This window comes from Pelophylax lessonae (genome assembly GCF_965119305.1).
Source record: "Pelophylax lessonae genome assembly, chromosome: 10".
Classification (NCBI taxonomy): domain Eukaryota; kingdom Metazoa; phylum Chordata; class Amphibia; order Anura; family Ranidae; genus Pelophylax; species Pelophylax lessonae.
In genome coordinates, this window is record NC_138777.1 from 127,816,356 (window position 1) to 127,841,494 (window position 25,139).

At 45.1% G+C, this 25,139-nt stretch overlaps 1 protein-coding gene across 2 annotated transcripts in view; it reads left to right on the top strand.

The window, feature by feature from the left end:
- The window catches only part of LTBP3 (latent transforming growth factor beta binding protein 3), a 1,036,617-nt gene that overhangs the window by 395,294 nt on the left and 616,184 nt on the right, over positions 1 to 25,139 (top strand). For both annotated transcript variants that reach the window (XM_082271069.1, XM_082271070.1), the window contains exon 5: positions 22,162 to 22,254. In XM_082271069.1, coding sequence (XP_082127195.1) covers positions 22,162 to 22,254 — 93 coding nt within the window. The remainder of the gene's footprint in view (positions 1 to 22,161; positions 22,255 to 25,139) is intronic.

Genomic DNA, 25,139 nt, shown 5'->3' on the forward strand with positions numbered 1-25,139 from the left:
GTCCCTGAATGGCAGTTTGGAAATGTGGTCACCCTAAAAGAAACAGGAAGTGATGTGTGTGCTGAGGACCACTTAACAAAATTCCAAACACTACACATCCCCTAACTACCAAATCCCCCTAAATCCTGGGAAAACTAAGACATCTCTCATACTTAAGCCCCGTACACACGTAGGGATTGTCGGGCGAACGATCGGCCGTCTTTTGTCCGGTGTTGTCCTGTCGGTTGAAAAGTGCTAAAGACTGCACACGAATTTTGTCGGCCAACAACAGCCGACTGCAGAAGTGATGTCATGTGATGTTTAACTTTCCGTGTGTTTTTTCTTCTCTGAGCATGCCCAGTCTTGCTCATCTGCTGTTTGTCGGCCGAATTCTGACTGAGGAACAATCGGCCGTTCTGGTGTTGGCCAACAAACATTTTAAAGCCTGCACACCAGATTCTGTTCGGCCGAAAAGTCGCAGTCGGTTGTCGGAAGCATCATACTAACAAGCCGACAATCCGAATATTTACGGCTGACAATCGATACGTGTGTACGGGCCTTAACCTTGCAAATCAGCAACATCTCCTCATGAGAAAAAAAGTGATCTTGCCATGTTAACTTGCCAACAATTGCAAGCAGCACTAACACTAGTATGTGCATCCAAACGTCCTTCCACACACGTGATGATGCATTTCCAGGTCAGGAGCCAGCCCAGGCAATCGTTTGCGTGCCATTGCGAAAAGATATGCGTGATTGCGATAAATTTGCAATCGCTAACATCTTTTCGCATGTATTCAATATGCTTATTTTGCTAAATTATTATTATTTTTTTTAAATGGTGTTCATGGGGTGACAACTGGTGATTAAAGAAAATGAATATTTAGTTTGACATGTTCAATAGTTTACCTAAGCCACAGCAAAAATCATAGGAGCCTGAAAATCAGCATTGGAGATGTTAAAAGCTTGCTTTTTTAGTTTCGGATTTACACTTTTTTCTCTATTTAATGACTTGCATGTGTGCAGAAAAGAATGATTTTGTAGCCAAGTAGATTTAATAGAGATTGGAAGGTGTGTTAACAATACAGTCCACTTATATAATATTTTAAAGTAGGAGGGAGATTTGAAATGAAGCACACGGCTATAAGGTTAAGAAAAATCAATGTATAATATCATGTTTATTAATACATATACACATATTGAGTCGTAACAAAATACAGCAAATAATTAGTATTGCTAATTAATAACACATAGTGCATGTGTAGTATATACTCATACATATCGCCGCACCACCGTGGTGTGGGTGGTGTTAATTGGTGACCTTGACCTCTCTAATAAAATACATTGATGGATCAGAATTGTAAAAGCGAGTAATTGATCAGATAGTAGTAATGATGTGGAAGAAAAAAGTGCACTTCTGCACATAATGAGTGTACATAATATACAAGAGTACAATTGAACATATATATATAAAATATAGGATATTGTGAAATAAAGTCCAATACTGAAATAGGGCTTAAAAAAAAGTCCCAAAGAAGTGATCCATCTTGTTGGTATACATATATAAATCCAAACGTGATGAAAAGAATCCCAACACCAAGTGAACAGTAAAAGTGGGCTCTCACCAGATCAAATGGGTCTGAATTGCCATATAGCAAACAGACCTGTTCAGGCTTTACAAGGTGATCCTGATTCCTCCTACGTTCATTACCATGGAAGTAGTTTTCAGCTCATAAGGTGGTAGGCAGAGGGATGGAAGTCTCTCAAGACCAGATGACATGAAAACCAGAAAAAGGAGTGCACATAGCGTAATATTGCTAAAAACTTTTAATGAAATAAAAGGAATCGCACTTACAAGAATCGCATGGTAACAGGCAATATATTAAAATGAAGTTCTACTGCGAGCTCCTGGCACGTATCGTCCGCACAGACATCATAAGAGGATATTGGTCCTAGTAGGATATTGCTCCTAGTAGTAATGATGTAGGTATCGAAAAGGGCTCTACGCGTTTTGTAGGTTCTTTCCACTCATCAGGAGTCGACGCAGGGTAAATATGCTTGTATCTGCAATAAAGTGCATATATATGTAATCTGATGTTTGATACAAAGAAAAGGAGGAGAAGGAAGAGAAAAAAGGGGGAGAGAATCCCCCCTGGTTACTCACAGATCAGCTAAAGGTTCCAAATGGGGTGCCGGTAGCTGAAGACATGGTGGGGGACTCATCCTTGGGAGCTGTTGCAGTGGCAAGCAGCATGAAGACAACACAAACAATAGTGAATGGACTACCATGGGAGTAGGGGCCCCATTGGAAATCAAAAGTGGTGCAATGTGTGTCTCAAAGAACACTCTGTGGAGAGCAATAATATATATATATATATATATATATATATATATATATATATATATATATATATATATATATATATATATATATACAGTGCATGTCTGATGATATAGTAAGGACTGAAGCCCAAAAGCATGGTGCCAGTAAGGATAAGCCCAGGTGAGAAATTGAAGTAGATAGGGACATACAATGGAAACATGTAGCTCTCACCAAAGGAGTGAATAACAGGAAAAAAGCACCAAGAAAGACCAGTACAAACAAAACAGCCAGAATGAACAATGTAATTAAGTGATACCTGAATCCTAGGTGAGAGAGCATGATCCAAACAGGTGTGTGGTATAATAGACAGAGCAAGAAACAGAAAGTGAGTGCTCAACCTGGAAGTGATATTTGTAGTGAGGTCATGCCACTATACCACTCCCTAATGGCACGCTATTGGTATGCTCAACAGGGAGGGGGGCCCATGCGGCCATATTTGCTCGTCACTCAGTGCCAAAGAGGTGCCCCCAAAAAAACACAGCACGCAGATGGCAAACAACACACTGGTGCCAGGTGCCACTAGTGATACCATGCGCATGGGGCAAAAGGCGTGCCTTCGATGCACATCAGGAGCCCACCAATCCTCCTGCGCAAAAGTAAACGGAGGATGTGAGGAAGGCCCCAGGTGTGCCCAAAGTCTCCAGCAATCAGTCCCATATGGAAAAAAACATTTAAAAGTCACCTAAATTAGTATTTGTGATATATGTCAAAAGCATATATTAGTTATATCTTGCGACCCCAAAACCTGCCAAGTAGCCACCCCTCCACCAAAGGGAGGGGGGGACCTGCTTTTGCATGGGACTGTGCATGAGCTAGGTAAGCCATGAAATAAATAGCCGTGTGCCTCCATCCCTGTATACTTGTTCAGAAGGGGGGGATAGGTGAGACTTTAACTGAGGCAGTGACTGGGTAGAGTCATATGTCTCCAACCCTGGTACAGATAAATGGGGAGAGAGATTTGGGACTTTAAATGAAGCACATGCCTATAAGGTGATGAAAAAGGTGATGAAAAATGTCATGTTTATTAATACATATATTGAGTCAAACGGATATTGAGTCATAACAAAATACAGTAAATAGTGTTGCTAATTAATTATTCCCCTTCTGAACCAGTGAACCCTGTCTTTGGTGTTTGGTATTCCAAGGGTCCGGATCCCAGGGTCCAGCACCTAAAAAGGACAGTGTCACAGGCAAAACCACGTATCTGCTTCCCGAGGCTCGGCTACCATCTTTTTAGTCCATTGATGGATCCGATAGCTAACCCCTTAGATCCAGTGGTCCTTGTTTGGGGTATGTTAGCATAATCTTCTTTCTTCTTCTTTGAAACATACCAAACATGTGGAGCACCTCTCCACAGCGACCTTCACCTTTTAGAAACTGGCGAAAAAAATGGAGGTACTTCCTGTGTGGGAGGGGTTATATAGGGGTCATCAATTCTGATTGATTGCAAGTGTCCTTCACCTTTGGGTGGCTTTACAACCCATATGTTATGATTTATTCCCCTGTATCCCAAGAACGGCGATCTGCCTTGTTTATATAGGTAGACCTCCGTTCAGCTTCTGTCCCGACAAATCAGCCAGTCCCGGTGGCCAATCACAGCGGGAGCGGGTCACCGGCAGTGCACATGTGCACCCCAGATCCGGAAGTGCAGGATCACGTACATATACGTGATCCTGCGCAGGAGAGCCGCCTTGCCACTATATATATATATATATATATATATATATATATATATATATAGAATATACGATCGACAAGCGGTTAGATTTATTGCCCATGAGAATATATTTCGCAGTGTGTTTGCATACACTAATTTTTAAGAATTTCCATTTCTGTTCTGTTGTAAAGTTGTTTTTATTTTTCCAGTATGTGTTTTTTGTTTACAGCTGAGCTAACATTAAATTAAATCATGTTATTGTCACTGCTACCAAAATGTTCTTTTATATGAACATTAGTAATAAGTTCTGCATGGTTTGAGATTACCAGGTCCAGCAGAGCATCATTCTTAGTTGGGGCCTCTATGAACTGTACCAAAAAAATTGTCTTGTAATTAGGTTTACACATTTTTGCCCTTTAAATATCGATTAACACCACCAGGAGGCACATTTTGCAATAATGAAATGAAGGTTCCGGCCCTGGTGAAGTGATATCCCTCAGCAGCCTCATCAATGCCTGACTCCTTCAGCAAGTAGGTGCTGAGGAGTGGGCTGAGGGGGAATTAGCGATGGCCAGCAGCCATCATCAGCCGTGGCGGTGACACAGCAAGTGTCTGTGTGTGAACACACTGAGAGACAGGTTACCACAGCAGGCTGTTTTAAGGTGAGGAAAGTATTAAATCTGCAATTCTTTGTCTCAAAAAAAAGGTACAGTCACTCAGTAACACAGAATACCACCTTTTACCTATGCCATGCCCTGGCTGTTGCTTATGCGACGTGCCAGAACCACAGGGGTGACACGTGAGGTGCACGGTGGGCCGATGAAAGACAGCAATATTAAAGTTCATCGGTTTACTCACGGTTAGCACAAAGCCTCCCTGGGCGGTCGCACAGTGAAGAGGAAGACAGCACAAAATCCTCTGGGGCACGCTCTGTGATAGGGAAACACCAGCCAAGATGGTGGTTGAGGTGCCCCTGATGACAGTGGTGTTTATAGTGCTTCTGGCGGCTAGGTCCCTTGATGGTATTTGGTGATGGTATTTGTCGTGACGCCAGTACCGTTAATGGTGGTACAACCAGTTGTAGTAGCAATATTGAAGAATGAGGTAGACAGTGGTAGGATACAACTCACAACTTTTACTGTGACTGGTTTTGGTTGCAGTATAAACATCCAGATAGAATACAGTCTCTGGGTAAATAGAGGAATTCTGCTGATCCACTGTTAATAGGCTTTGGTAATCCTGGACTCAGGCTGTGGTTCAGTATAATGCTTACTGGTAAGTGACTCGGTTTCTGGTCCCTTTTGAATCCAGTGACATTCGGTGAGGTTGCCGGTGGCTAAGAAATCCTTCACCTTTATTCTCAAAGGTCTTTGCTGCCGGTTGGTGGCTATTACCCTTTGGTTTGAGCACTTTCAATTTGTCCCTTCTTTGGACTGAACTTCACTCCTTCACATTGTGCTTAATCTGCACACTGACTTCCAGAACTGAACAACTGAACCACTGACCACAGATAGGGCCTGAGATGGGATAGATATCCCAGAGTGGTGCTATCCCCATCTAGTGGTGGGATGTATTAAGCACACTTGACCAGCCTATGAACAGGGACGCAACAGGTGTAGCAATGCAAAATGACATGCAATACAGCAATGACAAAGAAGTAATACATTTGCAGTTCCCACGTGTCCTGAGTGGGACGCTGCATACCCCCATGGTAAAACGTGTGTCGACCTCGACACATTTTTGACTCGATGTTGTGTCTTCCTGTAAGATATAAGAGAAAGGGAAAAGCATGCATGCATAGGAAATAACACCATAACCCCATTCTTAGGCAAACATATCTCAGGCAACAACAAAATGTGACAAAAGGTAACAAAAAGGGGTGTAGTTTTTCCTCTGAAGACTGGTGATGTATGGCAAAACCAGAATAGTCCATGATGAGATGGAAAAAGAAAAAACAAAACAAAAATAACATTTCAGGAGGCACACAGGGTATGAGTCCGTTCCCTGGGCACAGGAAAATATCAAAAGAAGAATATCACGGAGGCTCAGGTACGTGAAAGTCTATCTCCGGGTGCAGGCTTGAACGTTGCAAAACAGTAGGTAAGTAGTCCCTTTAAAAAGTCCTTTAAAGGAAATAAACATGATATCACAAGTAAGTCTTCTTCTCACTCTGGAACTCCAGACGATCTAAGGATGCACTCAACGATGAGATGACAGCGCTGGTAGTTGTCTTCACAGCTGCTGGTGCAGGAAATCCTTAAAACCAGCAGGTGGTTGTCCTCTTGTAATCCTGTCGGATCTTCGTAGCGGCTGAGATTCTACAGGCCTTGTTTCAAGGGAGCTTGGTGTCTCTTGAGCTGTAGTAGACACTTCTTGAGATAGCTCCACTGGTTGAAGTGCGGTTGTATTGGTCTTGACAGGCACTAAGATATTGAGCCATGGTGTAAGGAACCGTTGTAAAGGATCAGAGTCTAATAACATTTTTCCAAAAGACTGTAGTGGATCCTCTGAATCAGATGATTTTGTAGGCTCTGGTTCTATGGATTGAGTTTCCTCTTGGACAGCTTTTTCTTGAAGAGTTTCTTCTTGAGTACTTTCCTTGAGACACAACTTAAGGCGATTGCGATGTACTACACGTGATTTGTTCTCTTTAGTGATCTCATAAGTATTAGTCTCTGGATTGAGAATAGCTGTAATGGTGTAAGGTTCTCTCTCCCATTTGCTATCTAACTTGCTGGTGCGATGATCGTTTTTTTAACCACACATGGTCACCAATTTTGAGAGGTTCTGCTTTGGCAGATTGGTTATAATCTTTTTGTTGCTTTTCATGAGCATGTTCCATGCGATGCTGAACAATTTCTTGTGCATCAATTAGAAGTCTTTGGTGCTCACTCACCCAATCAGTCTTTGGTAGAGGGTTGATTGCATCAGGCACTTGTACGCCCAAAGTATGGTCAGCAGGTAGTTTACCTTGTCGGCCAAACATGAGATAGTAAGGTGTATACCCAGTAGAACAGTGAATGGTGTTATTGTAGGTGTACATCAATTGAGGCAATAGAGTAGGCCAATCACTTCTTGTAGCAGGTGGTACCGCTCTTAACATCTCAATTAAAGTTTGGTTCATTTTTTTTCTCAAAGCCCATTCCCTTGGGGGTGGTAGGCTGTGGTCCTGATTTTCTGGCAATTGTGAAGTGTACACAGTTCTTTGAAGAGTTGCGACTCAAAGGCAGATCCCTGATCTGTAAGGATTCTTTCTGGGCATCCATATGGCAATAGGAAATGTTTCCAGAAGGCATCTGCAGTTGTTTTAGTCCTTGACAGGTACGGCTACAACAAATTTGGTATAATGATCAATGATGGTCATGGCATATGTGTAACCTGAGCGACTTGGTTCCAGCTTCACATGGTCAATTGCAACTATTTCTAGCGGTGTTCGGCTTACAATGGGATGTAAGGGTGCTTTTTGGTCATGTTTTTCATTTCTTCCAACAGCACAGGTGGAACATTCTCAACACCACTTTTCAATGTCTCCTCTCATCCCGATCCAGTAGAATCTTCTACGGATGGTGGCTTCTGTCTTCTGCACGCCAAAGTGTCCTGATTGATCATGATTAGGGTTGAGCGAACACGGACTGTATTATTCGTGTTCGTACCGAATAATTGGATTTTTTTTACCCGAACACGGACCCGAAAACTTTACTGTATGTTCGGGTAAAAATCCGTGTTCGGTCATTTTATTTCCGGGTTTGTATGTATTGGCGTGCTTTTAATGGGGGGCTTTCAACAGCCAATCAACAAGCGTTTAATTGGTGTGCCTTAAGCCATGCCTACAAATGTATTAGTAGCTGTGATTGGCCATCTGAAGCATGTGACCAAGTCTTTATAAGTTTGAGACCGAGCGCCGCTGTGTCATTATGCTGTAGTACAGGGACAGAGCACACATCATACGTGCTGGCTGCTGATAAGGGACAGACAGGCAAAAAATCATATTGTGTCCGAAAAGAATTGAGGGACAGGTCGGAGTGCTGCAGGCAGGGCGAGATATAGGCATTTTAGGGCGAGGCTGGAGATATTTAGGGTCAGTGTTCTACAATCGATTTTGCTGTGTGGGAGGGGGGGGTTTGCAGTGCCGGCAGTGACCGATCTTATCAATCCTTTTAGGGAGAGGCTGGAGATATTTAGGGTCAGTGTTCTACTACAATCAATTTTGCAGTGTGGGGGGGGGGGGTTTGCAGTGCCGGCAGTGACCGATCTTATTGATCCTTTTAGGGAGAGTCTGGAGATAGGCAGGTGTCAGTGGTCCACATCGATTTTGCTGTGTGTGGGTTGGTGTGAACACAATCTTTTTGCCCACTGAGGAGGAGGGAGAAAAAAGTATTTTTTATCAGTCAGTTGTGTGCAGTGTTTTTCCTTCAGTGCTGCTGTGCTGACTGTGATAATACACTGCTGTGTTCACACATGTGCTATTATTGAGTGATTTCAAAAGGTATACATTTTTTTCTATTCCACTATTCAATATACCCCTTGGGTTAAAAAAATTAAATTGTGGCATAGTCTGTACTAATCTAGTTAAAAATTACAAACTTAAAAGGGGAATTTTTTTTTTTTCCTCCATAGCCTGCAGCAGAGCTGACTGATATAAGACACTGCTGTTCACATGTGCTATTGATAAATCACCAATTTTATATCATATTTTCTATTCCGCTATTCAATCTACACCTTTGGGTATAAATAATTAAATTGCGGGATAGTCTGTGTCGGTACGTGTGAGATACACCTTTCCAATTTTTGGGGCGCATCTCATACTGCCGAGGATTTGAGGGTGCTGCCTGTTCCGAACTCCTCCTACTCCTCATCCTGCCTTTGGGGGTACAAAAAATAGTAATTTGGGCCTAGTCTGGGTCTCTACGTGTGAGATACATACACCTTTTGATATCATATTTTCTATTCCGCTATTCAATCTAGACCTTTGGGTATAAACAATTTAATTGCGGGATAGTCTGTGTCAGTACTTGTGAGATACACCTTTCCAATTTTTGGGGTGCATCTCATACTGCCGAGGATTTGAGGGTGCTGCCTGTTCCGAACTCCTCCTACTCCTCATCCTGCCTTTGGGGGTACAAAAAATAGTAATTTGGGCCTAGTCTGGGTCTCTACGTGTGAGATACATACACCTTTTGATATCATATTTTCTATTCCGCTATTCAATCTAGACCTTTGGGTATAAACAATTTAATTGCGGGATAGTCTGTGTCGGTACGTGTGAGATACACCTTTCCAATTTTTGGGGTGCATCTCATACTGCCGAGGATTTGAGGGTGCTGCCTGTTCCGAACTCCTCCTACTCCTCATCCTGCCTTTGGGGGTACAAAAAATAGTAATTTGGGCCTAGTCTGGGTCTGTACGTGTGAGATACATACACCTTTTGATATCATATTTTGTATTCCGCTATTCAATCTACACCTTTGGGTATAAACAATTAAATTGCGGGATAGTCTGTGTCGGTACGTGTGAGATACACCTTTCCAATTTTTGGGGCGCATCTCATACTGCCGAGGATTTGAGGGTGCTTCAGTCTGCCTCTTGCCTGTTCCGAACTCCTCCTACTCCTCATTCTGCCTTTGGGGGTACAAAAAATAGTAATCGGGGCTTAGTCTGGTTCTGTACGTGTGAGATACATACACCTTTTTTTTATAATAATTTATATTCCGCTATTTAATCTACACCTTTGGGTAAAAACAATTAAATTGCGGGATAGTCTGTGTCGGTACGTGTGAGATACACCTTTCCAATTTTTTGGTGCGCATCTCATACTGCCGAGGATTTGAGGGTGCTTCAGTCTGCCTCCTGCCTGTTCCGAACTCCTCCTATTCCTCATCCTGCCTTTGGGGGTACAAAAAATAGTAATCGGGGCCTGGTCTGGTTCTGTACGTGTGAGATACATACACCTTTTTTTTGATAATATTTTCTATTCCGCTATTTAATCTACACCTTTGGGTAAAAACAATTAAATTGTGGGATAGTCTGTGTCGGTACGTGTGAGATACATACACCTTTTGATATCATATTTTCTATTCCGCTATTCAATCTACACCTTTGGGTAAAAACAATTAAATTGCGGGATAGTCTGTGTTGGTACGTGTGAGATACACCTTTCCAATTTTTGGGGCGCATCTCATACTGCAGAGGATTTGAGGGTGCTTCAGTCTGTCTCCTGTCTGTTCCGAACTCCTCCTACTCCTCATCCTGCCTTTGGGGGTACAAAAAATAGTAATCGCGGCCTAGTCTGGTTCTGTACGTGTGAGATACATACACCTTTTTTTTGATAATATTTTCTATTCCGCTATTTAATCTACACCTTTGGAGTAAAAACAATTAAATTGCGGGATAGTCTGTGTCGGTACGTGTGAGATACATACACCTTTTGATATCATATTTTCTATTCCGCTATTCAATCTACACCTTTGGGTAAAAACAATTAAATTGCGGGATAGTCTGTGTTGGTACGTGTGAGATACACCTTTCCAATTTTTGGGGCGCATCTCATACTGCCGAGGATTTGAGGGTGCGTCAGTCTGCCTCTTGCCTGTTCCGAACTCCTCCTACTCCTCATCCTGCCTTTAGGGTACAAAAAATAGTAATCGGGACCTAGTTTGTGTTTGTACGTGTGAGATAAACCGTTTTGTAAAATTTTTTTCTATTCCGCTATTCAATATACACCCTGTTTGAGTGTAAAAAATTAAATTACGGCATAGTCTGTATCGGTACATGTGAGATACACCTTTTTAAATTTGTTTGGCGCATCTCCTTCCACTGCCGAGGATTGCAGGGCGCTTCAGTTTGCCTCCTGTTCCCAACTTCTCCTACTCCTCTTCCTCATCCTGCCTTTAGGGTACAAAAAATTGTAATCGGGGCCTAGTCTGTGTTTGTACGTGTGAGATACACCGTATTATAAAATTTTTCCTATTCCGCTATTCAATATACACCCTTTTGGAGTGTACAAAATTAAATTACGGCATAGTCTGTATCGGTACGTGTGAGATACACCTTTTAAATTTGTTTGGCGCATCTCCTTCCACCGCCAAGGATTGCAGGGCGCTTCAGTTTGCCTCCTGTTCCGAACTCCTCCTACTCCTCTTCCTCATCCTCCCTTTAGGGTACAAAAAAATTTAATCGGGGCCTAGTCTGTGTTTGTACGTGTGAGATACATCATTTTTTATCCTTTTTCCTATTCCGCTATTCAATATACACCCTTTTGGGGTAAAAAACATTAAATTGCGGCATAGTTTGCATATTTGACTGTGAGATACACCCGTGCGATACTGTTGTTGTTTTGCTCCGCTATTCAATAAACACCTTTCTAGGGCAAGATCATAAATTACAGAAATATGAGGAGACCGTCAAATAGGGGCCGTGGCCTGGGTCGTGGTGCTGCTGGTAGAGCTCCTGTTGCAAGGAGAGGACGTGGTCGATCTGTGCCAGCTACACGCACAAGTGAAACACCTTCCTCAAGTGTGAGTAGGCGACAAAACCTGCAGCAGTATTTGGTAGGGCATCATACGCCTCTAGAAGTGATGAGGCCAGAACAAGTAGAGGCGATAGTAGATTGGTTTGCTGCTGACAGTGCCTCCAGTTCCTTCACATTGTCTCCCACCCATTCTACTGCAGAAAGGTCAGAGTTGGCACCTGCAGCCAATGTCCAACCGTCTTTCACCTCACCCCCTTGCAAATCAGGCAAGCAGTCTGAGCCCCAAGTCAGACAGCAGTCTCTTCTTCTTTTTGAGGACTCTGTCAGCAGGGTTTCCCAGGGCCATCCACCTAGCCCTGCCCCAGAAGTGGAAGAGATTGAGTGCAGCGATGCCCAACCACTTATTTCTCAAGATGAGTACATGCAAGGACCATCGCAGCACGTCTCCGATGATGACGAAACGCAGGTTCCAACTGCTGCGGCATTCAGAATTGTGGAGACCGACAAGGAGGGCAGGGGTGAAGACTGGGTGGAAGATGATGTGGAGGACGATGAGGTCCTCGACCCCACATGGAATGAAGGTCATGCAGGTGACCTGAGTAGTTTGGAGGAAGAGGCGGTGGTCGCACAGAGCCATCAGCACAGCAGAAGAGGGAGCAGGGTGCAGAAGCGGAGCGGCCGTGCCCTAGACACTACGCCCGCTACTGCCCAACGCAGCAAGGGAACGAGCGCAGCAAAGCCAGCTCAAAGGAGTTCTCTAGCGTGGAAGTTCTTCAGAAAATGTGCTGATGACAGGACACGAGTGGTTTGCACCCTGTGCAATCAGAGCCTGAAGCGAGGCATAACCTTCTCAACCTGAGCACAACCTGCATGATCAGGCATCTAAGTGCAAAGCACGAGCTGCAGTGGAGTAGACACCTTCAAAACCAAGAAACGTCTCTGGCTCATCCTGCTTCCTCTTCTGCTGCAGTCTCGGGCTCTCCATCCACATCTGTAGTGATACCGGCACCTGCCCCCTCGCAAACAGACGATCTGTCAGCAACACCACCACCTGGGTCACCAACCATCTCCACAATGTCCCGTGGAAGCGTTCAGCTTTCCATCTCCCAAACACTTGAGAGGAAGAGGAAGTACCCCCCTACCCACCCGCGATCCCTGGCCCTGAATGCCAGCATTTCAAAATTCTTGGCCTTTGAAATACTGTCATTCCGTCTGGTGGAGACGCACAGTTTTAAAAACCTTATGTCGGTGGCTGTCCCACAGTGCGTCGTGCCAAGCCGCCACTACTTTTCCAGGCAAGCCATCCCTTCCCTGCACAACCAAGTGGGGGAAAAAATCAGGTGTGCACTGCGCAACACCATCTGTGGCAAGGTCCACCTAACTACCGATACGCAGACCAGTAAACACGGTCAGGGGCGTTATATCTCCCTAACGGCACACTGGGTAAATGCAGTGGCAGATGGGCCTGAGACGGATAGCAATTTGGCGCATGTCCTTCCACCACCGAGGATTGCAGGGCGCTTCAGTTTGCCTCCTGTTCCTAACTCCTCCTACTCCGCTTCCTCATCCTCTACCGCCTCCTCATCCGGTCAGCGTAACACCTTCACCACCAACTTCAGCACGGCCAGGGGTAAACGAATGCAGGCAGTTTTAAAACTTGCCTGTTTGGGGGAAAAACCACACACCGCGCAGGAGTTGTGGAGGACCATGGAACAGCAGACAAATGAGTGGTTGCTGCCAGCGAGCCTCAAGCCCGGCCTGGTGGTGTGCGATAACGGGCGAAATCTCATAGCAGCTCTGGGCCTAGCCGGTTTGACGCACATCCCTTGCCTGGCGCATGTGCTGAATTTGGTGGTGCAGAGGTTCCTTAAAAATGATCCCGATATGTCAGAGCTGCTGCAGAAAGTGCGGGACTTTCGGCGTTCTCACCCTGCTGCTGCTCGCCTGTCAGCGCTGCAGCGTAACTTCGGCCTTCCCGCTCACCGCCTCATATGTGACGTGCCCACAAGGTGGAACTCCCCCTTGCACATGCTGGAAAGACTGTGCGAGCAGCAGCAGGCCATAGTGGAGTTTCAGCTGCAGCACGCACGCGTGAAAAGCTCTGCGGAACAGCACCACTTCACCACCAATAACTGGGCCTCCATGCGAGACCTGTGTGCCTTGTTGCGCTGTTTTGAGTACTCCACCAACATGGCCAGTGCCGATGACGCCGTTGTCAGCTTAACTATCCCACTTCTATGCCTCCTTGAAAAAACAATTCGGGCGATGATGGAAGAGGATGTGGCACAGGATGAGGAGGAGGAGGATGAAGAGGTAACATTTCCAAGGCTTTCAGGGCAGTCATTCGCAAGGGGCTCCGAGGGTGGGTTCCTGCACACACAAACGCCAGGGACACAATTGTCCAGCAGGGGCAAAGTTCTGGAGGATGAGGAGGATGAGGAGGAGGAGATGGAGGAGGAGATGGAACCATGTTCACAGCAGGGTGGCACCCAGGCCAGCTCATGGCCATCACTGGTATGTGGCTGGGGGGATACAGAGGACACAGACAATACACCTCCCACAGAGGACAGCCTTTCGTTGCCTCTGGGCAGCCTGGCACACATGAGCGATTACATGCTGCAGTGTCTCCACAACGACCGCCGAGTTGCCCACATTCTAACTTGTGCTGATTACTGGGTGGCCACGCTGCTGGATCCCCGTTACAAGGACAATGTACAGTCCTTAATTCACTCACTGGAGCGCGATCGCAAGATGCGCGAGTACATGCGCACGCTGGTAGACGCGATGCTGCTGGCATTCCCACCTGACAGCGGGGCCACAGTGGAAGCACAAGGCAGAGGAGGAGGAGGAGGAAGAGGTCGCCAACGCAACCAGGGCACCGCCAGCACCTCAGAAGGCAGGGTTAGCATGGCCGAAATGTGGAAAAGCTTTGTCAGCACGCCACAACAAACAGCAGCACCAGCAGCTCATATGGAACGTCTTAGCAGGAGGCAGCATTTCACCAACATGGTGGAGCAGTATGTGTGCACATGCCTACATGTAGTGAATGACGGGTCTGCCCCCTTCAACTTCTGGGTCTCCAAATTGGGCACATGGCCTGAGCTTGCCTTTTACGCCTTGGAGGTGCTGGCGTGCCCTGCAGCCAGTGTATTATCTGAACGGGTATTTAGCACGGCTGGGGGCGTTATCACAGACAAGCGCAGCCGCCTGTCCAGAGACAATGTGGACAAGCTCACGTTCATTAAAATGAACCAGGCATGGATCCCACAGGACTTTTCCGTACCTTGTGCAGAATAGCGATGGATACCGACCTTACCCAGCCATTGTTCTATTTTTGCTCTTTCTCACTCTTTTGGGGTGTACCCTCATTTAAAATTTCTGAAAAAAAGCAGTGTTGGCTACCTCGTCCTCCTCCACCGCCGCTTCCACCTACACCCCCCATAGGTGTGCGCAGCCTATTGCATTAGGGTGTGCACCCCAAAGTTTAAATACACATGCATGTGTTTGCCTACATGTACATGGCCCCGATACATTACTCTCCCTGCTGGCAAAGTGAAATAGAAGTGTGTGGCACTTCTCTTATGGCAGAGCAGGTCCGAGGGAGATCTTTCCCATCTCCTCACTGGCAAACAGAGCGATAATGCTAATGTGCCCTAGGTGATTAGGGTGTGCCCAGGCACACCCGGCACACCCTGTGTGCACGCCTATGACACCGCCACATCCACCACCACCTCAACCTCCCTCCTACTCCATATGGGCCTCGTCCTTCACAGATGAAGAACATTGTTTTATTTTTCTGTTTTTCTTTTTGTTGTTTTAAGTTATTTCCCTATCCACATTTGTTTGCAGAGCACTTGCCATGCTCTTAACTACGTTTTGCTGCCATTTGCAGCACTCTGGCCCTTTCCTTTGGTGTTTTACAGCCATTTTAGTGCCTGAAAGTTCGGGTCCCCATTGACTTCAATGGGGGTCGGTGTCCGGGTAAAGTTCGGAAAAAGTCCGGGACACGGACCCGGACTTTTTTTTCAAGTTCGGCCGAACCCACCGAACACGGACATCCAGGTGTCCGCTCAAATCTAATCATGATACATCTCAAGAATGATTCTTGCATCTCGGCGTGGTATTAAAATTTGGTATAGACGATCCCAGGTAATTGGGTCTAAAGTTCTTCTTAATAGTAGGCCCTTCTGTAGGAAGAGATGTTTTCTGTGTCTCCATAGTTTTGACAATTCTGGATCAGCATTTCTTCTGCAAATTCTTTCAGTTGTTCTTCGGCTGGTGAAGAAATCTTGCAGTTCTCCCAACACTCTGCTTTCATTTTGCAGCTTGATCCACTTTTCTTTGTCCACTTGGGATTTTGGATCCACTTGTTGTTGAAGGTTAAGGACTTTTCTTCCTTTTGATGATGATAATGTCTTGTTGGGCAAATTTTTGTAAAAAGCTGGCATTTCTACCTCTTCCCAAACATCTTCCTGTGTAGTAGGGTCTTCTTGGGTATGCAGACGGGATAATGCATCCGCATTTTCATTTGCTTTTCCTGTTCTGTATTTTACGGTGAAATTGTAGTTAGCAAGGTGTGAGGCCCAACTTTCTTCCAATGCTCCCAACTTGGCGGTATTAAGATGTGCTAGCGGGTTGTTATCTGTGAAGGCCACAAATGGTGTTGCGGCAAGGTAATCTTTAAATTTTTCTGTAACAGCCCACACGAGTGTGAGGAATTCTAATTTGAAGGAACTATAGTTTTGGTTGTTTCTTTCCGTACCTCTAAGAGATCTACTAGCATAGGAAATAACTCTTTCTTTTCCTTCTTGTACTTGCGACAGGACAGCTCCCAGGCCTTTCTTACTAGCATCTGTGTACAGATGAAATGGCTGCTGGTAATCTGGATAGCCTAAGATTGGTGGTTCTGTCAACTTCTTCTTCAGGAGCTGGAAGGCAATTTCTCTTTCTGTGTTCCATTCAACTGTTATTGAAGACTTTTGGTACCTCTTAGGATGTCCTCTCAGAAGTTCAAATATTGGCCCTGCAATTTGGGCAAAATGAGGAATAAAGCACCTGTAGTATCCTGCCAAACTGAGAAAACTCCTCACTTCTTTCACTGTAGTAGGAGTAGGCCAATTTCGGACTGCGGCTATCTTCTCTGGATCGGGTTTAACACCTTCAGAGCTTACAATATGCCCTAAGTATTTGACTTCTGACTTCAGTAGATAGCACTTAGATGGTTTGACTTTGAGTCCATGTTTAATGAGGACTTGAAAAACTTCGGCCAAATGTTTCAAGTGATCTTCATAAGATTTGAGTAGATGATGACATTGTCTAAGTACAACAGGACGGTTTCGAAATTTTTGTGTCCTAAACAACGCTCCATTAATCTTTGAAAAGTTCCAGGCGCATTGCAAAGTCCAAAAGGCATGCAGTTGAACTCAAATAGGCCCATAGGGGTGGTAAATGCAGTCTTCTCACGATCTTCATGTGCCATTGGTACTTGCCAGTATCCACTGGTTAAATCAAGGGTAGAGAAGTAGGCTGAAGATCCTAAAGCTGTCAAAGATTCCTCTATGCTTGGTAAAGGGTAAGCATCCTTGTGAGTGATTTGGTTAATTTTTCTGTAATCCACACAGAATCTGATGTTACCATCCTTTTTACGGACAAGGACTAGAGGTGCAGCCCATGGACTATGGCTGTCTCTAATGATATTGGAGTCCTTCATCTCTTGGATCATTTCCTTTACGGATTGGTACATAGTTGGTGGTATAGGCCGATATCTTTCCTTGATCAGTGGGTGTGAACCTGTAGGGATGGAGTGCTTGATGATATTCACTTCTCCATAGTCTGTAGAATGCTTACTGAAGGCACGGTGAAGCTCCTTCACAATTTTTAGTATTCCCTCAATTTGGTTTGCTGGTGTGGAAGCATCTCCCACATGAAGTTCTTTCCACCAGGATGTGTTTACATTTTGGTTCTGTGGGTTCTGTCTCTTGGTAATTTGCTCTGGGGTAGCTGTAGCCACACTGATGACATCTTGAAAAGTGACTTGGATTAGCTGTGCAATAGGACGGTGTTTTGTTAGTGTTACACTGCTATCAATCAAGTTTAGGAGTCGAATAGGCACTTTACCTTCAGAGACGGTTACTAGGCTTTTTGCAGCTCTAACTAGGGGATAGTCTTCCAAAACAACAGGCTCTACCAGGGCTTGGTAGTCTTGACCTTGAATTCCGACTACAGCTCGACACCACAAGAGAGTTTCGGTGTTGGGTTTGAGGATCACAGGTTGCTTATCTCGGATGCGGGCACAGCAAATTTCTCCTTTTTCGTTGGCGAATCTCTGTTGCGCATTTAGTACACGGATGGTTTGTTCGATCACCTTCTTAGAAGCAGGAGAGGCAGTAGGCACTGACTGGTGCAACGCTTCTAGCATCTCAACATACAGTAAGAGTTCCTGAGGACATTCATTCCTAGGACTATTAGAGGGTTGTTGTTATTGTCTTTGACTCATACCACAATAAGGCCTTGTCGAGGTAGTGTAGTTCCTCCTATTTGAATGGTAGGTTCCCAATAACCATAGACTGGTACGGGTTTGCCGTTACTGGCTATGAGACTCAGCCAGGATTCTGGAGGCTGGGTAAGCTGATTTTGATCCCAGTATTTTTCAAAGGCTGCTTGTTGGATGGTGGTGACTTGGGATCCTGTGTCAACTAGGGCAACAAAAGGAACTCCATTTATTTGAAGTGCCACTTCTGGACGGGATCCTACATATCTTGACATCCAGTGGGGATCTTTTGGAGCTATTGGTTTACCTCCCAAGGGATGGTCCTTGGCCTCGGGGGTTTCCCGTTTTACTGCCAGCAGGTTGCTTCTGTATGGCCTGGCTTGTGACAGTACGTGCAGATAGGCCGCTTAGGGGTACTAGTGCGGTCAGGGGGGAGTCTGCCAGAATTTCTGGAATAAGTCTCTCTATAATTAAAGGGGAAGAGTCTTCTGGACACAAGTTTCTCATCCTCTAGCATTAATGGTTTCTCCCATTGTTCCAACTTTTGGTGGACTTTCTCCATACTTTTAGTCAGGAAATGGACTTGCTCAGTCAAGGCAGCAACTGCGTCAGGAACTGGGGCTTGGGTTGCCTGACTGACTATAGGTAAAGACTTTACAGGGGTAACCAGCTGTGATACAGGCACTTCAACAGATCTAACAGGTTCTGTTGGTGGGCTTTTTCCCAGTATGCTGATAGCTAATTCTTTGAAATCTAAGAAGGTAGCTCTTGGATGTTGGGCGGCTAACATTCTTAGTTGGCTCTTTAGATTGTCTGTATTGACGCCTTCAATAAATTGTTCTTTCAGGGTTTTGTCCTGATTCTCTGCCTCACGGGGGTCTACTTGGACAACAGCTCTAAGGGATTCCTGCAAAGATAATGCAAAGTCTCTGAGTGACTCACCAGATTGCTGTTTCTTGCTGAAGAACCTCATCTTGACCTCTGACACGGTTCTGGGTTCAAAGGTGGTGTAGAGACGTTCAAATATCTGCTCCATGGTCCTTCTCTCTGAGCTCGGCCAGGATTTCACTTCTCTGAGCGCAGCTCCTTTCAATTGCGCAAGAAGAATCTCCATCTGTTGCTCTTAGGATACAGGGTACAATCTGAACACAGCAAGAATTTTTTCTTTAAAGTCCCTTAAAATATGCACTTCTCCAGAATATCGTGGGAACCAGGGGGCCCCAAAATAATAAAGCATGGTTAAAGGCATTAAGCTTGGTGCTGCAGCAGTTGGTATTGCGCTGGGACCGACTGCGGCTGCTGCAGGGGTCCGCTGAGGTCAGGCTGCATGTCATCTTCCTGCACAGACATGGTAACAGCAGGTGAATTATAGTTAGGTAAGTCAAATGCGTTTTTAGACACTTTTTGTGCGGCGTTGCTATGGGCGACCGCTGCCTTGCGGGTGTATGGCCCTTTAAGAATTTAATGCCGGCTGAGGGACAGAGGAGGCAGTGCTGCACTTGCGAATAGGATCGGCCTCCCAGGATTGACACAGCAAAGGTAAGGCGGGCTGGCCGGACAATTTTGCATAAATGGGTGGCACCAAACTTTCCCGCTCTGCAGGGGGTGTCACTAACTTATCCACAGTGATGGCGCAGACATTTTTAAACAAGAAGGCCTCCGGCGGCCATTTTAAGTGAATAGAAACAGTCAATTCAAATACAGCAAGCAGTTTTGTTGACACACAAACGTCCGATTTTCTCCGATGCTGCGATTTTTATGCTGATAACTGGGATAACACTTCCATGCAACTTTTAAACAGTTTAAACAGTTCTGTGGCCCCACACAGTGTGCAATGAGTAAACACTCTCTCAATAAAGCAAAGGGGCTTGTTCTGATGCAACAGTTTTTTTTTTTAGATAAGGCGCAGGTGTTAATATCCTGTTCGTGACGCCAAATTTTTATGCAACGTGCCAGAACCGCAGGGGCGACACGTGAGGTGCACGGTGGGCCGATGAGAGACAGCAATAATACAGTTCATCGGTTTACTCAGGGTTAGCAGAAAGCCTCCCTGGGCTGGTCACACAGTGAAGAGGAAGACAGCACGAAATACTTCGGGGCACGCTCTGTGATAGGGAAACACCAGCCAAGATGGAGGTTGAGGTGCCTGTGATGACAGTGGTGTTTAGAGTGCTTGTGGCGGCTAGGTCCCTTGATGGTATTTGTCGTGACACCAGTACCGTTAATGGTGGTACAACCAGTTGTAGTAGCAATATTGAAGAATGAGGTAGACAGTGGTAGGATACTACTCACAACCTTTACTGTGACTGGTTTTGGTTGCACTATAAACATCCAGATAGAATACAGTCTCTGGGTAAATAGAGGAATTCTGCTGATCCACTGTTAATAGGCTTTGGTAATCCTGGGCTCAGGCTGTGGTTCAGTATAATGCTTACTGGTAAGTGACTCGGTTTCCGGTCCCTTTTGAATCCAGTGACATTCAGTGAGGTTGCCGGTGGCTAAGAAATCCTTCACCTTTATTCTCAAAGGTCTTTGCTGCCGGTTGGTGGCTATTACCCTTTGGTTTGAGCACTTTCAATTTGTCCCCTCTTTGGACTGAACTTCACTCCTTTACATTGTGCTTAATCTGCACACTGACTTCCTGAACTGAACAACTGAACCACTGACCACAGATAGGGCCTGAGCTGGGATAGATATCCCAGAGTGGTGCTATCCCCATCTAGTGGTGGGATGTATTAAGCACACTTGACCAGCCTATGAACAGGGATGCAACAGGTGTAGCAATGTAAAATGACATGCAATACAGCAATGACAAAGAAGTAATACATTTGCAGTTCCCACGTGTCCTGAGTGGGACGCTGCACCCATGATGAGGAATTATACAGCAGCTAAATGTGTTAATCATCATTATCATTATGATAATCACACAGTACAGGTGCGTTGAGCCACAGTACCTGTATTGTGTGATTATCATGATAATATAGAATGACAGCGAATTTCATCTTTAGACCTCATTCACACAGGACGTGCTGCAAAAAATGTGTTTCCCATGCAGGGCTGTCTTTCACTTCCTTGGGGATGCATGAAGTGTTGCACGCATCTTCGTGCTGGCATCCCATTTATTTCTATTAGGACACACAGCCACTATGTCCCAATATGTCATGCATGCGGGTGTAAGTCCCAGAATGCATGCAGGGTGCATTCAGGAACCCGCAACAGCATGTCACATTGGGACATAGTGGCTGTGTCAGTGCAGCCATGTGTCAAAATAGAAAAAAATAAGATGCTGGCATGGGGATGCATGCAACTCTTTATGCTTTCCCGTGCCAATAAAAGACAGCCCTGCATAGGAGATGCATGCTCCTTCACTTATGTTTGGGAAGGTGTGGTGGTAAAAATATTTGGCTCATCTGTGTGTTTTTTCCACCCCAACCACTCCCTCTTATACTGCCAAGTAGCTAAGGGGGGATAATTTATGCTGTAACCATGATACTTTTTGTACAGCAAAAATGATCCCCTGTGTTGTTCACCCACTGCCCACCCCTGCTTTCCTGGGCCCTCCCATCCCATCAGAGGCGTAATTAGAACCTTCAGGGTCCCGGTGCAAGAAACCATGAAGGGCCCCCGGGACTCCTGGCCGGGGCCCTTCCCTTTTAGCCTGGGGAAGAATAAGCTTATTGTTATGTACAGCAGTGTAATATGCAAGTATTCTTTCCCCATAAGCTGTAGTACATTTGCACATATTGGCCTAGGAAGGTCTGATACTACATCATACCCCTGGGGTAAATTTGGGATGCAGTTTGAATCTGAACCAGTGTTTTGGTACAAAATGTGTGTTTTTTTGCAGAACTTCAACTGTAGCTTAAACTTCTGTTTTGTTTATTCTTTCACTGTCTTCCTAACAATAAACTGCTAAAATTTGCATTTAAATTAAATTCTCTCAAAACTTGTGAAAAGAAAAAGGAGAGAACCAAATACAGACAAGAATGTTTTTTTCATGTATAGTTCTTGTACATGTTCTTTCCTTACTCCCCTCCCCCTTTTTTTTTTATTCTCTCAGACTTGGATTGCAATTTTCCAGAGTTGTTGGAACTAAACTACAGCAGATAATAGTGGGGGGAACTAGGGACAAGTAAGGTATATTAACTATTCTAGTGTAATTTCTATGATGTTTTTTTGCTCTACAGATGTTGGCACACAGAAATCTGCACCATTCCGAGGTGAAGTGGGCTCAGACTGTCCTCTGGGGTATAAAAGACTTAACAGCACTCATTGCCAGGGTAAATATACCGTTTGGTGTGCTTAACTAGTAAAGTGAATGTTTTTACCAGTGATATGTTATCATCATTTTATTGTATTTTTCGATATTGTGCCAAAATATTCAACATCACTTTATAATTTGGAAGAAAAAAAAAACATGCGCAAGGATAACATAATAGATATTTTTTTACCAGCAGTTCTGAAATGGAGGCACAAATGCACATGTGCCTTAGACTCACACAAACAAGTGAGTGTATGTGACTACTGTTTTCCATCTGCCTGTTCATTGTGTTTGCACATCTAATAGTTTTTTGAACTTATCTACACTCTCTGTTACACCTGTAGGTGGGGTGAAGCATGGTGTGGCGACAATAACTCACACAGGCAGGTGCAATAATAAACTTGTATTGAAGCATTGCAGCACAGTTCCAAACAATCCAGGTAGAAAGACTGCCCAACCAGGTACACTCACCATTACAGCAATGTGAACAGAGCGGGTTCCAGCTGGAACTTCTACAGCCGGTGTCTGTAGAAAAGGGCAGAATGCAGCCTGCCCCTTTGTGCCCATTCGGAAATCCACTCCCATAAAGCACACCAAACCCCAGGGGCCAAGGCCTTAAACAGGCTCTGGTTGACTCTAGGTGACTGCCAAAGTCAAGTCACATCTGGCAGCAGCATCCAAATGGATCCCCTCCCTAGTGAAGCAGGAAACTATAGAGGAACCAAGTGCCTCCTGATTTCTTCTCCAGCTGCAGAGCCGCTGTAGTTTAGGGCCACCTGCAGTGGAGAAAATAAACTGCCCCTGCCTTCACCTAATTGCCCTAACAGTAAATAACTCCTTACACAGTTTAAGGATAAATAATTTCTCATCCAACTTCATTGTCCTCTCCATGCTGTATAATTTTAACTGCTTGCCAACTGTATCACCTAGATATACAGCGACAAGGTGATTGTAATGTGCTGGATCAAGTACCTAGTATGTGATCCAGCACTTCCGGGTTAGGGACATGTAGGCGTTCCCCCGGCAGCCCTCTTCTGCTATGATTTTACCCAGCGGAAGCTGATCATCAGGTATCGCGGACTCTGTGCGCCGACACCTGGCGACCATTTGTTATGTAGGCAGAATGGCAGTCTGCCTATGTAAACAAGGCAGATTGCTTTCCTGTCAGTAGGGAAGGTATGGATCCTGTGTTCCTGCAAAGTAGGAACACAGGACCCATGCCTTCCCCTAGTAAAAGCACCTCCCACAGTTTAGTAAAACACAGCCTAGGAAAACAGTTAACCCTTTGATTGTCCATGATGTTAACCCCTTCCTAGCCAATGTCATTAGTACAGTGACACGCCTCATTCAAAGTCCCACACAATCCCCCTTTGTTTCAATTGATATTAGGGATGGAGATACAATATTTGTAACCTCATTTAAAGTCCCGCCCCCTTTTTCCCCCTTTCCTCATTACGATTAGGGATGGAGGCGTGTGACGTGTCTGACCATACCCTGTTATTGTGCAAACATTGTGTTACATCCAGGGGCCGGCCCTGTGGATCTTTGGGGTCGGTTAGTACTCACCCTGGTTTGGTACACACGATTTGTCACATTCAGGGCACTGGCACCTAATTTCTAGTGGCCAGCATCTACGGTTTTATCTATATGATTCATATTAATTGCTATACTCTTACCCAACTTACAATGTCCATTTTCTACATAGCATTATCCCCCTTCCCTGGGTGTTTGCCATTTGCTGTGTCTTTCCTTGTTTGTTTGCCCCGGGAGCTGCGAGGCGCCCTGGCTCCCCTCCCCCTCCTCCTCCATCCCAGTGATGCGGGGGTGGGGGCGTGTTTGGCCACGGCGCATCGGCGCCACGCCCCTTCCGTGTTGGTTAAGACGCCGCATTGTCGGCGGTCTGACCGACACGCTGACTTACCATCATGTCCCTCCACGAGGCGCCGGCTCCCGCTGGACTGCGGCTGGCGGCCTCCGGTGCTTCTTCTTTGGAGTGGCTGCGTGACGCTGGGAGCTGTCCCAGTGCACGGCTTGGGTTGAACACTACATTCTTGGATCCCCACTTCAAGGCATTACTTATACTTGGTAACTATACCTTATGTTTGGTTTCTTATGCTGTTTCTATTTCACACTTGTTCACTTCATTTCTCATTTACCTTGGTCTAGCTCTTTGATCTTCATGCACAAGGCACTATCGATACTGGGATATATACTTGGATATTTCAGCTTACCCTCACATTCCCACATTTTTTTTTATGCTTTTCATCTCTTGTCTAGCGATTTGGTCCCCTACCTTATTTCCACTCCACATTGGTTTATTTATTTTTCTACCCATTCACCTTGGTTCAACTTTTATTTTGGGTCACTCTGGCTTCTCCCCATACTCACTCTATGGTCTTCACCCATTCACTTTCACCTGGTTCCTTATAATTACTGATACTAGCACCATCCTCACAACCTCTATGTGGTATCCTACTTTGATCTTTTCACCATGCTTTCAATTTCTGGCTCTAGGAGTTTATCCATCTTCTCAATATTCTTCATTTCTAATACTCCATTACTTTGTGTAATGCAATGCACATTCAGTGCAATATATATACTTAATTTCATTATTGATACTTTACGAGATGACTTATTGAGATACTTGTTATTCCTCTTACTACCCAGATTCTCTTACTGCAGATTCTGTGTTCACCCTCGTGTGTGCCTGGTACTGTTCCCTCAGCTCCCGGGCCAGACGATATGGAGGTCCTTCTATGGCAAATTCCTTGAGGCTACAGCCTTTACTCTATTGTAAGCAATTCCATTTAAAACAACATATTTTTAAATGGGTGTCCATACTACCAGATACATTGTGATTTCCATTTATTCTCCCCTTTATAGTTAATTCATTGCACCAGCTCC